Source organism: Rhinolophus sinicus, linkage group LG16 (genome assembly GCF_036562045.2).
Source record: "Rhinolophus sinicus isolate RSC01 linkage group LG16, ASM3656204v1, whole genome shotgun sequence".
In the NCBI taxonomy this organism is placed as follows: domain Eukaryota; kingdom Metazoa; phylum Chordata; class Mammalia; order Chiroptera; family Rhinolophidae; genus Rhinolophus; species Rhinolophus sinicus.
The window spans coordinates 14,680,352-14,696,064 of NC_133765.1; the positions used below are offsets into that span (position 1 = coordinate 14,680,352).

Below are 15,713 nucleotides of genomic sequence, written 5' to 3' on the forward strand. Positions count from 1 at the left end.
AATGCTGAGTAAACTGAACAAATTGTACTTAAACTGGGTGTCCCAATCGTTAGAATTTCTTGCAAAACCTAAGGCTTGCATTAAGTCTACCTTGTTTTAGGGTTTCTGACTAATACTTGTTATATTCTTTTATGGAAGAAATAACCACACGGTATAGAGCAGTTTTTTTTAAAAATCTGAAGTTCTTAGTAACATATAGGCTCTTCAGAGAGTCCATGTTCCCCTTGAAACTGTAGGGAACAGTTTTGTATGTGCAATTTTCTGCGGAGAGGATCTATGACCCAAAAAAATTGAGAACCTCTGCTCTGGAGAGAAAAAAGAACAGGAAAATTTAAGAATAGATCTTCCATTTGCTTTAAGAACTGGGGGAGTGTAAAACAAATGCTGTATTTTTGTTTTATTGTGGTTTTGTTTGTTTGGTTTTAAAGGGTTTAGGTTATTGGCAAGTCAGTTTGCCACATTTTAGTTATAGGAAACCTAAGAAAGTAGGTAGTGAAAGTTCTCTGTTGGCCCCCAGATGGATTTTTGCCTTAGATGGCTTCCTAACCACTAGGTACATCTCTCTCTGTGTGTATATATATCCAGCAATTTATACTATGTATATTCTTAATATCCTCTTACTGCTTGCAGAAATGTGTTTATTTCAGGTGTTGTTTTTTTCTTCCTACCTTTGTGCTCACAGTAAGAAAACAAAACTAAAGAAATTTTGAGTCTTCCTTAAAGATACTGAAATAAACTCCGTGTTGTTTTATTGCCTCAATTAACTAAGAGCAACGAGTTGTAACAGTTAAAATAAAGCAGTAATTTAGTTTAAAGGAAGAAGCTAATTTAACAAAGACTTTTTTTGTTTTGTTTTGTTTCAAAATACACATCTGCTTAAGCTGAGGTATTGTTTTCAGCACTTTTATAAACCATCAGTCCCTGGAGACTTGCTCCCAATGTAATTTCTCCCCTCGCTTATGGAATATAATATGTGATTTTGAAGACTTTGTTTGCAAATGAGTGTATTCTTTATTTAATCGTTTGGGTTCAAAGAACCTCAAATTTATCATATTTAGTTGGCAGATGGTTAAGATAAACTATGCAATCCATTTCTAGTATGGCCAGTTTGACAACTGCATTTGAAAATCTGTTTCACTGGTTGTTTTTTCTTATAACATTGTTTCCTGCTGTTATAACCAAACTCTCCTCCCTGCAGTTGGACTTTATTGTTTCATCTGACATCTTAGACTGATCATGCCAGTGTTTTCTACACAACACGTTTATATAGCTATGATGCCTTATTTCTATTCCTCCCGTTACCACCCTGTCCCACGCGTTAGAACAGTGGTTTTGTCATGGTGCTTATTTTACGATTCTATGAAATGGGGCAAATTTTGAGAAAATGATTGAGCCGGTAGCAGAATTGGTTGGCACGTGCCCATGTGATTTGCTGAGTTTGCTTCCTACCTTGCCGTACATTCCACGGAAGGATTCAGTTCTTCCCACTTTCTGACAGTCAAAGGAGGGATTGGAGGACACGGACGCAAAAGAAACTTTTTTTTTTTTTTTATCCCCAAAGTAGCTTATATAATGTCAGAAAGGGCTTTGATGAAACCACTGGCGTACTTACAGATCTTATTTTCCAAGCCTTTCATTATATTATTTGCCCTTTTCTGAACTCTACAATTTCCCTCTCTTGTAGCTGGTTCGATGCCCAGAACTGAATGCTGTGCTCCAGCTGTGGCCTCACCGGTGCTGAATAGAGAGGAAGAGCCACCTTCATAGCTTACATGTGATTCCTCTGCTTATACAACCCAATACTGGATTTACTTACTTTGGCAAGATAGCTGCGTTGTGCACTGTATTTAATGTTACGTGTACTGTAACCCTGGGTCTTTCTCTGCATCGCTGCCGTTGAACCCCCCAATCCTGCCCATCTAAAACTCCTGCCTTTGTTTACCTGCCCCCCCCTCCCCGTAGACTCCCCTTACATTCATCCACAATGAATGTCATCTTTATTCTCTCATTTCTTTTCACTCTAATCTTAAAAACTTGGGCAAAACTTGCCCTCTGTCTATAAATTGTCAGTAGTCAGCCATCATTTTTCTCCCTGCTTTGGTAATGGGACATCTTTCGAGTCTTTTCTTTGGTTCTTTTGTAGTCATGAAGCACTTGGCACGGTGGCTTTAGTAAGCATTCACCTGGCATTTCTTCCAAATCAAATACCTATGAACTCTGATTTGATCACCTAATCAATTTGTTACCTACACTTTAGTTCTTCTATCCGGATTTTCTGGACTCCTTCTGATCTCTATCCCTGGGACCTCATTCAAGGTGCAGTATATCTCACAGCTCTTCCCCCACAGAGGAGACAGTAACCTCGATTTACCATGGAAATTTCTCACAATAAGGAAAGTGGTCTTAATTGTGAATGAACAGTCTTTAATAATTTTAAGCCAATTCTTTCCCCCTGAGATCTTAATGTTTTAAAAAATGCTAGAGTGTAAGTTACTATAAATTTCGAAGATGAGTGAGATAAAGGAAGAAGGAAGGGAAGCAAGGTTTTTGTGCTGAGCAGGAAATAGGAAATGGTTCTCCAAGAAAAGCTCAACTGAGGTTCTTGTTGGGTTTGGTGCAGCCTCCAAAGTGGGAAGTGAGACTCGTTTTTCCTCAAAGCTGGAGCCTTATCTTAATTTCAGATTTAAAATGAGCTTATTTAGGACTGTTGGACACACAATTATTTAATTATAAGCTTTGGTGAATCATTCAGAGTGTGGAAAGTGTAACCTGTCTGATTTATTATGGGTGATGAGAATTGGAAGGTGTCCGTATGTCCTTTTTATCTATTTCTAAAGTCCCTCTAGTTTAAATCCCAGTGTTTTCTTACAGTAGCAGTCAAGCTGATGTTTGAGTTCTTTCTTTTTTTTTTTTATCTTAGTTAATTAATGTGTCCTATGTAAACAGCCTCTCCTTGAATGTGTGGTCTTTACTGAACCCAGAAGGTACCTCGTGTATTGATGTTTTCAGAGAGTAAAAATCAATTTGGAAATCTTTTTAACATTATTTCATTACATCAGATTTTATCATATGGATATAAGATTACCATGTATTTTTCCTTCAGACCCCCAAGATATTTTACATAATCAGCATGTTAACTATTAAAGTGTATTACACATGTACACTACAAAGAAATATAAAATATATCATCTGACTGTTCTTCCATATCTAAAACCATTGGATGTTACTAGTTTTCTTATTCACAGTGACATAAGCCAAGTGAAATCATAAGCTCAATTTGGTGGTTTCAAAGGAAGTAAATCTTTTCTGTGGTTTCCCACCATGTGTATTGTCAGAGTGTGGTGGCTTTGCTTATGCCTCCATCTTGAGAAGTGTGGCACCTTTCTTCAAAGGAATTTAGTTGTATTCCTTGACTTCTGAGAAGACCCTCAGTGACAGAGCTGACTGGGTCCATTGTGTGCTGAGGGCTCTTCTCTAAGGCAGCCAGTCAGCTGTGAGCAGTGGCATGCTTTCCAGCTCTATTTATGGCCTTGCAGGGGTGAAAGGGACACGGCTGGGACTCTCCATTTACGGTCCTTGGAGGAGTCGAAAAGAGGGGTTGGGGTGTTCTTGGAGGCAGCAGCTAGACATTGTGAGATAAAAATAAATTGGCAGGAGATGTTTGCAATTCCAGTTCCAATCCCTGCCAGGAGGGCAGAGGGCACTGGGAAAGGGGGGTTTGTAGAAAGTCCAATGAGGTCTGCTGCCAGCATTTGTCTCCTTCCATTGGAAGGGCTGCTGACAACACATATCCCAAATTCATTTCTGATTTGTTCTAGAAAGTTTAGTGTTAGGTACTTGTGACTATCCTTTACAAAGAGAAGGAAGGAGTACTTTTAAAGAGTGTTTTAAAGAGTGTAATATCTGCCTTCATTCTTTAAGGCGTCAATTAAGGCACCAGAAGAGATTTCAAGAGGGAAAATGAGGAAGGTGCTTATGCAGGGGGTAGGCTGGCTGGTTTTAGGATGGACAGGGTGATGCTATTCACTGCTCTCTTTATGTCTGAGGAAGATCATCATATGTGTCATACATTTATTGTTCCTTTGCCCATCTGGATTTCTGGCATCAAGGGACAGATCCACAAAGTATTTAAGAGACTGTCTTCTTGTGGTTTGTCAACTGTGATTTAAAGATACTGAGCTTTCACAGAGGCGCTATAAAGATTTTTGAGTTATTTTCATTTGGTGAGAACAAGTGATATCTTACGGAAAATAATCTCAGGAGAAATTCATAATCTGGATAATGCATACACATGACATCTTAGGTGAACTGGTTTTGCACAGTTAGATTAGAAAGCATTCGGGAGCTACGTGAGAAAAAGGGTCTTGTCTCCAGAAAATTCCAAGTAGAACCCACTAGAGTAGAAGGAGCAACAGAAGGCAGAGACGGAATAGAGACTCAGTGTAACTAAACTAAATTTGGAAGCTGGGACTAAGTCCTTCATTTATCTTTTGAAATATCATGTAAGATGGAATAAGATGTACCATTAAACTAAGGAAACTGGGCTAGTAATCAGAAATATGCCTTAGAAGATCATGAAGAAAATTGAAGGGTTGTGCAAGATAATAAAATTATCCAGGTTTTATCTTTGAACTTGCATAATGATATTTATTTGCTGTGTGCCATGAGGCAGAAAGAGAGGTGAAATTGGTTTAGCTGGCAGTTTGAGCTGGAAAATAGACTAGTTTTATTGGCTCATTTTTAGACGTAGGTATTAGTGTGTTGTGTCTTTTTTTTTTTTTTTAACTTTTATTTATTGTAAGTGTGTTTTTCCAAGACCCATCAGCTCCAAGTCAAGTAGTTGTTTCAGTCTGGTTGTGGAAGGTGCAGCTCACAGTGGCCCATGTGGGGATCGAACCCGCAACCTTGTTAGGAGCACCGGGCTCTAACCAACTGAGCTAACTGGCTGCCCCGAGTGTATTGTTTCTTGATAACGGATGTTTGAGACTGGGAATCTGTAGCGTTATTGATTTGACCTCTTTTAGCAACTTTCCCAAAGACAGAATGAGTTAGTAAGGAATATGGACTATGTAAGTAGTATGTTTTACTAGCTGATTCGTTTAGGCAATTGATTTTATCCCGTATTCCTTCTTAATCGAGAGTAAGGAAGGTGATATTCTTTGCTTTGGGAATTCTTCTTTCTGTCTTCCTTCCTCCCTTTTTCTAAATTCTGGCACAACAGCAGCTCTTTCTCTTCTGTGGCAGGTGTGCATCCTATTGGCTGGCTGGTATTTCTTGTTTTCTTGTTATTTTTTTGTTTTTGTTTTTTTCCCCCCCATTTTCTTTTGAAGTGGGGGAGGGGGCATAAACGTGTATGGGGTATATGCAATAATGTTGTAATGTTTCTTGTTTAATGGATAATTAATTGCAAAATAATTGTTTGAATTATAACATGTTTGAGTAAATGCTAAATTAGTATTTTTTCTAATATAATAATGAATTTGAAATCTAGCATTCCTGTAACAATGTGTCTATGTTTGTCTGTCTATGTCTGTCTAATAGTAATTAATATCTGTGGTCCGTACCTGGAAGAGGAAGTACAGCTTTAAAGGAATAACAAAAGACTTTGTGTCTTAGACCCTTCGCAGGTGTTACAGTCGGGTGAAAGAACATGGTGTTGGGAAAAGAAAGAGCAGTTACACATTTGAACAGTTGGAACAGGTGTTTGGTCAGGGAGGATGGGATGCTCAGCCCTGCCAGCCTGTACTTATTAACAGTAGTGGCTTGTACCAGGAGCTGGAGTCAGATGGCAGCACTATGGAGGAGTATTCACAGGAGGACTGGGGAAACCACAGTCAGGATCTCCATGGCTACCCAACAGATCAGGAATTGGGTAAGAAAGCTGACATGTGTATGCTACTCGTGTGTGTGTGTACATATACCTTTCTGTGTGCACTGGGACTGGGACCGATGCCCGGGTCCGCACAAGGCAGAGCCCGTCTGGGGGGCACTCTGGGCATCCTTGGTTTTACCTTCAACTGCCCACGAGTGCTCAGTGTTGGTCGTTTGGTGATATGGGTACCAGCAAACCTAAAGACACAGAATTCGTCATTCTGAGCTACACAGGAAGCTCGGTGACAAAATCCTATGCCATTTCAAATATCCTGTACCTCCTAGTTCTAAGATGCTGCCACGAGCACTGACTCTTGGCTCAACTGCTATAGATGTAACTATATCTTTTTCTTCCTTCATCCCAAATCCTTTTTCTTTTCTGTTTGTGATTTGGAAAACGTCCTCTCCCAGACTGCAATCTGAACAAAAAAATGAAGGGAAGCTTTGGTTTATCTTGAAAAGGGCTCACAGTTGAGCTTTATCAATGATCATACTCCTTCAAACTTTGTAAAGGATCCCATCCCAGCAATAGCTACAGTGATTTATCCAGTCTTAACCTTAAAAATGGAAAATAAAACTCGCGGCCATCAAATCTCAACTTGTGTGGCCTAATAAAAGAGTATATGTAGTTGCTTTTCGTAGCAAATGCTCCGATTTTGATTTTCATGAATTAGGAGTACTAATCAAGTTTCTGCTCTAGCCACTGTGCATTAATAGTAGTTTGTGTGCTGAGTATTCACTTATAAGTAAATGTTGTTACTCCCCAGTGGGGTTCTCAGGCCACCCCAAGGAAGTAGAGGAGGACTGGCACTGTCATTGTGCTTCCCAGCTCAAGATACACATCCAGGGACATTGTGTTACAGAATTCCTGCTGACGGAGAAATGCTAATTCAAAAGAAACAGGATGAAGATTAAATGTTAATGCTTCTTATAAATGCTATTTTTTTTAAATAACCTCTCAAATATTGGAAGAGAGGGAGAGAAGAAAGAGGCTATAAAACTGTTAAGACTAACACGATGTAAGAGAGAGACTTAAAGATTAGAAGGAAAAAAAGCAGATGCTAAGTGATCACTCCCTCTTAATTTCAAAACAGTAATAAGGCCTACATTACTTTGGAATCCCATAACTCTGGTTTTGCTGTAAAAAGTTAAGCCACCCAAACCTTTTGGGGAAAATAACATGCAGAGTCTGTTGATCCTGATATTGGGGGAATAATTGCTATGTAAAAACCTACCTAGAAAATCTAAATAGCACAGAATTATTTTCATTCTTGTTTCTTTAAAAATCACATTTGCAGTGAAATTAAGCTTTAAGCTGCTAGCTAGAAATTTAATGGTGACCTTGAAGAATTTTATACTTACAGAGCTGGTTTCTGATCTTGCATATAAATGTATGCATCTCATTATGTAAGAGTTATATTTATAAATCTGGCATTGAAACTAGAATTAAGTCCTCAAATTGGAAAATATGGAATGAACAGTAAACTTATAGCTATGTATCTACATAAATGTATTCCACCACTTAGGAAAATATGATTTGTTTCAAAAACTGTTTTTCAGATGAAATACCTGTCACAAAGAGAACATTAAAAATAAAACAAGAATCTTCTGAAGAAGCACAGTAAGTAGATGCCTCACCTTTTACAAAGTGTATTTGTCTAAGTTTAACGATGGTTGGGAAGGTGCTTCCTCAACCATTTCACTGAGGAAGCATGTCTAGTCATTTGTCCTCATCTTCTTAGCATAAGTTTCCCAGTGGTTAACCTAAAACGTTGAGAATTTTGTATACAAGAAGAAGAAATATGTACGTTATGTGAAAACAAGCGTGTTTGTGGTGCACTGTGTGTGGATAGAGATATGTGGATATTTAAATAAGAAAGACGAGTCACAGGTCCCTGAGTTTATCTGGGGTTAAGTGAAATGATAGAAGGGCTAGAGGGATACTTAAATTTCTAGAATAATATCACATTTGGGGAATCAAAAAGCAAGCTCTTCGATGACCTATTTATACATGTGGGAAAGGAAGCAGTTACTGGAGGAAAGACTGAAAAGGTCGAGAACCAGGATCCTTCCACGGGCTCGTGTCACCTATCTTCTCCCTGAGAGTTTAGCAGTATCTCTTTTATAAGAACATCACAGGTCTCTTTGAGTTTCCAGATATATTATGTTTTCAGTTCTTTTAAATAACTTTAAGTAAATCTCTGATTAAATTTAATTATCGAGGAGAATATATTAAAAGATAAACATGGAGGAATGTGAGGACCACCATTTTTTTCACCTGGTAAGCTTGGAGCAGTAATAGCACCCACTTATTCTGGTATACGTCACGCAACGCAGGTAATCCTGATGCTTGAGAGATGGTGGAGGAAAAATAAAAAGGCAGAGTCAGGTGGAGAGGACTGTGATAAATAATAAGCCACGTAATGAAGCAACACTGTCAGTGGTTGTCATTCAGCAAACCTCCACCACCACCAACACCCCTTTAAAATGCTTGTTCCTTTTTCAGAGTATCTCTGGAACCAAAGAATTCCCAATGTCAGCTGATTCCATGTCTGGGGCGAGGGTGAAAGTTTAGGGATCAAGAATTGTTCCCCCAAATTGTAACCATTTCCTACTCCTCAAAAAAGAAGTTTGTGACTCTGATCAGTAAGTTTGAGGCCATCTCTTGTTGGGAGGTAGGTCTCTTTTTAAATTGTGACATCAAAATATCCCCAAAGGAAGGGAAACTTTGATGAGTATTTTCAAAAATGAGTTATTACAAGCCTATACCTTCGGATTCCTATTCTCCAAAGAGGCCATCGTCTCTTTCACTAAAATGTCCCATTTCTCCCTTTAACCACTCGGGACCCTGTTAATGTAACTGGGGATGAACTCAAACTTCACAGAATTGGTGTCACCAACCTCAAACTATGCAAACTTTTCCTCTGGTTGGAACGTCAGGAAATATGACAGTTTTCAAGGACCGTTTCAATAACTGGGTCTAGTTCTCATTGTGCCCCATGGCTTTGAAAAGCTGACAATGAGTCTTAAGCCCAGGGAGCTTCAGGCTGAGGTCAGATCAGCAGGGCAGGAAACTGACAGGCTCTGCAGAAATATTCAGCCTGTGCTGCTCCTTCCCCAGGTTTCAGATCGCAAGATGAGAAATGTTATAGAAGTTCCTAACAGGCAGTTGATTTTGCAGTGCAACAGTTTCCTCAGCGCTGTTCTTTACTGATGATTTGGGGCTGTGGTAGTGCTGAGTAAAATAATGCATTTGGGCATTGGTATTCTTTCTCTGTAGGTGTGTTACAGGGGGGACCAACCTGAACGAGCTGACATAACCTATAGTAAAACACCATCCTTCATCCATAGAGAAGAGTCACCTATTCTACTCATTTATTCAACACTTACATATGAAGTACCTGCTGTGTGGCAGGCATTGTGATACACCATTGAGCAAAACAAGAAATATCTCTGCGCTCCGTCCCAGCTCCTTAGCTTAGTCCTCCTTGAGATCAGTGAAATGCTTCAAAGGAGGACACGGAAGGATGGTGGCTATTTCTCTTTAAAGCACTGACCCATGCAGAAACATGGTCCTGTATCTTCCTTAGCCTCACAAGCACCACAGTATAAATATTAGAAGAGCAATCAAGTGCCTTTGTGTCCTTCGCGAAGAGGGACAAGCCACCCGGAATGCAGTGATTTCATGTAGATGGCCATCCTGATATTTGAGAAACTTTCAAGACAAACTAAAGGGTAGAGGATAAATCCAGGACAGTTTTTGGCTCCAAGAAGCAGCTGGTAACAAAATGTGAGCTCTTTGTCATCTGACAAAGAAAGTCAAGGAGAGTAAAAGGACAAACTGAGAATGACTGTGTGGAAGATCCCCCAGTTTGTCCCAAAAGCTTCCCCCCTGGAACATTTGAGCATCAACTAGGAAGTTTCCAGGGTCTCTCTGTCCTTCCAAGAAGCTGTTAGGTAACCAGCGCATCTACCCTCTTCCTTGCATACATTTGATTGTATGTGAGTGGTAGTTGAGTATTTTTGTAGCTTAAGTCTGTGATTGATGTAGAGGGTGATAGTTTGTTGCTAAGTTAATATTTAACAAACTTCAGTCTTCCAGTATCAGTTTTGGCATACCTGAAAAGCAAACTTGTAATTTATCTATCTATCTATCTATCTATCTATCTATCTATCTATCTATCTATCTATCACCGTGAGGTATCAGTTACAATTATATGAGTTAAGCAGCATGTGTAACAAGAATTTCCTGCATTTTCTGTTCTTACACTGTTAACTGTCTAAATCAAAATCGAGATTTCTTTACCTTTACTTCCCTTTATAAAATATTTTCTAGAATAGTCTCAAAATCTCATTATCTTGAATTTTTCTCTTAAAAGCCAAGCCTAATATGGACCTTTTTTAACTGAATTCTTGGGTCTTAATTCTGTGTTAAACAGTTCTTTTAAATTTGATAGTAGTAATGAATTTCAGACAAATAGAAAAAATGTCATTTTGTCTTTTATCAGGTTATTGCTGATAATCAGTCATCTATTTTCCTACAGCAAGCATGTATGGGCCAAAATTATTAAACTTTCAGACTTTCCCGGTTAGAAATTAAGCTGTTCATTATTTTAAGTGAGACTGGATACCTTTCTGAGTATAGCATCCTTCGCCTGCTTTTGGTACTTAGGTTTGAAGTCCATCATGCACATTATAACAGCCACTTTAAAAAATTTGTGATCCTTGGGTTTCTGAAGTCCTCGGGTCTTATGTATCAATAGTTACTAAGATTAATACAGCCAGACTGTATAAATAATGGAAAGCAGTTTATCAATTTCTAGAACCTTCCTGCAGGGGAGACGGTGTTTCTCAGATTTAATACTATGATTATCTAGACTTGTACTGTCCAATATGGTAGCCACGAGTCACATGTGTTTATTTAAACATAATTTCAAATTATAATTGAAAATTTAATATCTCACACTAGCCTCATTTTAAGTGCTAATGGCTACCATATTGGACAACACAGATATGGAGTATTTCCATCATTACAGAAAATTTTGTTGAACAGTGCTGATCAAAACACCTGAGGAATTTGACTTTCACTTTTCTTTCTAGGAAGAGAGACATCATGCAGAATATTGTTCAGATTTTGGAATCAGTACAGTTGAAATGGGAACTGTTTCAGAGCTGGACAGACTTTTCAAGGCTTCATCTTTCTAATAAACTGGCCATTTTTGGAATTGGTTATAACACCCGTTGGAAAGAGGATATCCGCTACCATTATGCTGAGATCAGCTCCCAGGTGCCCCTTGGCAAGCGACTCCGGGAGTACTTCAACTCTGAGAAGCCTGAGGGACGGATCATTATGACCCGTGTGCAGAAAATGAACTGGAAAAATGTTTACTACAAATTTTTAGAGATCACTATTAGTGAAGCTAGGTGCCTGGAGCTGCACATGGAAATTGACTGGATACCCATTGCCCACTCCAAACCAACTGGTGGGAACGTTGTTCAGTATTTGCTGCCAGGAGGCATTCCCAAAAGCCCAGGCCTTTATGCCATTGGCTATGAAGAATGTATTGAGAGGCCCTCCTCACCCCACATGGAGTCAAGTTCCCTGGACCCAGGAAAGGAGGGCCGGGTTGACTTGGAAACCCTTTCAGCACAAGCCTCCTTACAGGTGGAAATAGAACCCACCCGAATTATCTATTGCTACCTCGGGATTGCTGAGGTCAGGACTCTGCAGCAATGCTTATTTTTACATTTCCAAGCAAACACCAAAACCTTCAGCAAAGATTGGGTTGGTATTAATGGGTTTTTGTCTCAGAACTGTATTGTGGATCCCGGAGTCTCCCCCAAATCCATCTACATCAAGTTTGTGGAAGTAGAGAGAGATTTTCTTTCCGCTGGCTCTTTAGTTGAGTGCCTGGAAAAAGCCATCGGATACCCCTTAAAATTTAACAACTGAATGTCATCCTTCATAAGGATTGGGGCTCTTATCTCCCTCTTCTCTCACTTCTCATTGCCCAGACTGTCCCTCATCCAGATGCTGCCATCAGACTCGTCATGGAAACTCTTTCCACGATTGGGCCAGTACAACTTCTAAGGAATCACAGTAGACTTTGAGCAAACACAACAGACCTCACCTGAAAATGCTCATTTTGAGCAAGCAAGATATACAGCGAACTTGCATAGTGGGTCAGCTGTTTCTTTTTTAAAACAAAAAATAATTTTTAAATGGATATTAGAGCCCTAATATAAACAAATGTAGGTACATTCCATATTGGACAAAACTTATACTTTGAGTTTCATATGAAATTGAAGAATTGTATTTTTTTCACAATGTTTCATTTTTACACATCTCTATGTCTCTATATAAGTGTTATTTACAACCCTAAATAAATAAGCAATAGATAATGGCAAGTTAAATCTTGAGTCACAGTAAATAAGACTGTTTTTCAATATCACCTTTAGCTACTATTGTATATAATTTAGAGTTTCATTTTTTTCACCAACCAAGTGTTTTGCTATTCCCAATCAGTGTTGCCTGCAAAGATCTTTGTTTCTGTGATGTACCAACCTTACGTTTGTGTTAACGTTTAAACTTTTTAAAAAAAAAAAAAAATTAAAGTCATTCCTGGCCTCTTGGCATACTAGTTGAGCTTTTTGTAACAGAGTATGGCTGCACTGACAATGGGGACTGTGCTCTGACTTACTGCCAAGAATGAACAGAAAAAAACACAGCAGGATACCTTCACTTTCTTCTATTCTCTGCACCTGACTGACCAATGTCATTATTTCTTGTTAGAATGTACCAAAGGTCATTGGACATTTTGGACATTTTGTTTTGTTTTTTTTTTTTTAAAAATGACTAGGATATTACTTCTGACCCTAAGTACATTAATGTATAAGATACTTTTTTTTTTTTTTTAAAGACTTTATTGGGGAAGGAGAACAAGACTTTCTTGGAGAACAGTGTGTACTTCCGGGACTTTCCCAAGTCAAGTTGTTGTCCTTTCAATCTTAATTGTGGAGGGTGCAGCTCAGCTCCAGATCTAGTTGTTGTTGTTAGTAGCAGGGGGCGTCGCCCACCTTCCCTTGCGGGAGTCCCACCGGCAACCTTGTGGTTGAGTTTGTGGTTGAGAGCCTGTGCTCCAACCAACTGAGCCATCTGGCCACCTGGGAGCTGAGCAGCCGCTCACTGACTTCATTCTAGTTGCGGAGGGTGCAGCTCGCTGGCCCATGTGGGAATTGAACCGGCAGCCCTGTTGCCCAGAGCTGGCGTTCTAACCAACTGAGCCACCCGTCCACCCCTGTATGAGATTCATTTTCACACTAAGTAATCAGGGGCAACTCTCAAGGAGTAAAATGGAGAATCAGTGTCATCATACTGCATGTAAAAAGGAGAGAAGATCCAATAGAAACATCTAAAGAAGTTTTTAAGTGATCCATAGGAGAGGAAATTTTGAGCGATCAGTTCATTAGGCAGGTACCTACCACGTTTAGATCTTTCAGAGATTTCTGTGGGTCATCTAGTACTCCACTTAGAGGTTAGTAGTCTTGGTTAACAGCCAGCTTACTAGTAGGGTAGTCAGGGATCACCTTGGTGTCATGGTGGGGACTTGTTAGATTGGTTATTTATCTTCAGTGATTCCCTCACATCTCTCAGGTGCTCTACTTTAAATGGACTGCAAATCTAGGTACGAGCTACAATTCTCTCCATTTTTCTATACTATAGAAGATAAAATTGCGTATGAATAAAAAAATATTCTTTCCTCCGTACCTGAATGGTCTCAAATCAGTGATTTTTGTCATTCTGATACCTCTTGGTTGGTTGATGCTTATTTATCTAATGGCTAGAGAGCCTATAATCATTGAGATGATTTTTATTAATGTCATTTGAGTCTAGGTTTTTGGAGTTGGCTGTTTACTGAAGTGAGCTGCTAAAAACGTGTTACTTAAGGACGTGTATAAATATTCTGGAATGTTTGAGTGTAGCACCCCTTCTCCTTGGGCACAGTCTACAGCTATGGGCCCTAGGAAATTGTCATGTGTTTGCTCTTCTTTGGAATTTAGGATTATAGTCCTACAGGCTGAGGCTCCATTGACCATCTTGTCGCAATAATTTCACAGTATTCAGTGCTGAGTGCTGCAGGAAAAAGCATTATTACCAGGAATGCTGCATGGCATCCCTAAAACTCTGCCACTGGTCAACCCCAAAACTAACATTATGCTTCGTGCATTTTTTTTTCTTGATCCCACTTTCCATTGCTGTTGGGTACTTAGCTGTGGCAGACTGTTTTGTGGATATTGAGTGAGAGGTTTTAGATCCACCTCACATTACTGAGAATGGGGTACTGCCAGGCCACTGTGAAAGCATGGGGAAGACGTCAAAGACTGATCTAGTCCCTGATTTCACATTGGGCTTGGGATGGGTGAGAGGTAGGGGCAAGAGGACAAAGCTAAGCATTGGGAAATGGAGACTTGGAAAGAAGGTAGCTTGCTGATACTGACTATACAGTCTCTTTGGTCAGAACATTCTAGAAAAGAGGACAGCAGGGTATCAGACAACTACATGAGCATTGCTAAAAACAAAACGTGGACTATGTAGATCTTCATGAAGCTTTATAACTGATGCAAGGGGGATAGAGACACTACATTCACAGATAAGAATCAGCATTAGAAAACACTTAAGACAGATAAGATGAGGTATGACTGGAAGAAACACTAGTGACCTGCGAGGCTCTTACAATATGGAACTATGAACTTAGCTCTTGCACACTACATGGTTACGCAGTCAGTTCCCAGGTCACTCACAGGTCATCTGTGCCAATGTTCTCATTTGACACAAGAATAAAACACATCTTGGCAAAACTTGAAGTAATGGAGCTGCTTTGCTAACTTCTACCACTTGACTGCCTTGGGGTCAGGAGAAGTGGATGGAATAGGAGACAGTGGAAACTCTTTGGGGTGAGGGCAGTAAGAGTCCTGAACAGACTGGCCTTGTGTCACCTGGAAACATTGACCACCTACAGATCTTGGGTTGCAGCTTTACTTTCGATGCTGCAGATTAGTTGGGGTCCGAATTCTAAAGGAGAAGTTAGCTAGAGAGAGTGAGTGTTGAGGCTCTGCCTTATGAGTAGCACTTAATAAGGATGAGCACAGCCTGTGTAGGTGCTTTGGTATTCCTGGGATACGCAACCAAGAGACTGCATTTCTGGGAAGGAATTACTTATTTGGGGTGACTTAACCCTCGTCTGGAAACAAAGGAGAGATGTTTACAAGAGGTGGTTTGCAATGTAGGCTAAAGTCAAGAAAAATATGAGTGTGATAGAACAGAAAAACAAAATCAGCACACACACAGTCTATTTCAGAAGGCCAAGTTTGTAGGTCGCTGCATAAAGATATGAGACTGGCAGTTTTCTATTTCTGTTGGCTTTGCTGCCACTGAGCTGCCAAGTATTAGACTCCATGATTTGCACTGGTAGTATAGTGTTTGCATAAGCATTTTTCAAAGCCACTGCCTGGCAGGTATTTGAAGAGCAGCCAGGCAAGTCACTAGGAAGAAGCAGCTCGGAGGGTCTGTGTGCCCTACGAGCGCAAGGTACACACTCAATGTTAGAACAGAACTGTTTGGAATAAACGAATTCAGGAGGCCTGGCTGCTTTTCTTCCCCGTCAACTGCCACTCAGAACAGGCAGCGCCAGGAATTCGTGGTTATGCTTTCTGCCCTCCGTGGCCTTTGCGCGGAGGTTGAGCTGTGCCCGGATGTTTGAAGCATCTTTGTTTTGGCTTTTGGACAGAGAAGCAGGAACAGGTGCGTGTGCTTCCGTCAGGGGCCGTGGCCGCCAGGGGGC

General features: G+C 39.9%; 1 protein-coding gene across 6 annotated transcripts in view; it reads left to right on the top strand.

The window, feature by feature from the left end:
- Nucleotides 1–12,517, top strand: part of MSANTD2 (Myb/SANT DNA binding domain containing 2) — a 29,465-nt gene extending 16,948 nt beyond the window's left edge. The window contains exons 2-5 of one of the 6 annotated variants that reach the window (XM_019710483.2): nt 1,685–1,774; nt 5,773–5,872; nt 7,432–7,492; nt 10,972–12,517. In XM_019710483.2, coding sequence (XP_019566042.1) covers nt 5,797–5,872; nt 7,432–7,492; nt 10,972–11,824 — 990 coding nt within the window. In that variant the 5' untranslated portion in view covers nt 1,685–1,774; nt 5,773–5,796 and the 3' untranslated portion in view covers nt 11,825–12,517. Of the gene's footprint in view, nt 1–1,684; nt 1,775–5,616; nt 5,873–7,431; nt 7,493–10,971 lie in introns of those variants that run through there. The other 5 variants (XM_019710481.2, XM_019710482.2, XM_074321613.1 and 2 more) reach the window with 5 other exon arrangements.
- The last annotated feature ends 3,196 nt before the right edge of the window (nt 12,518–15,713 follow it).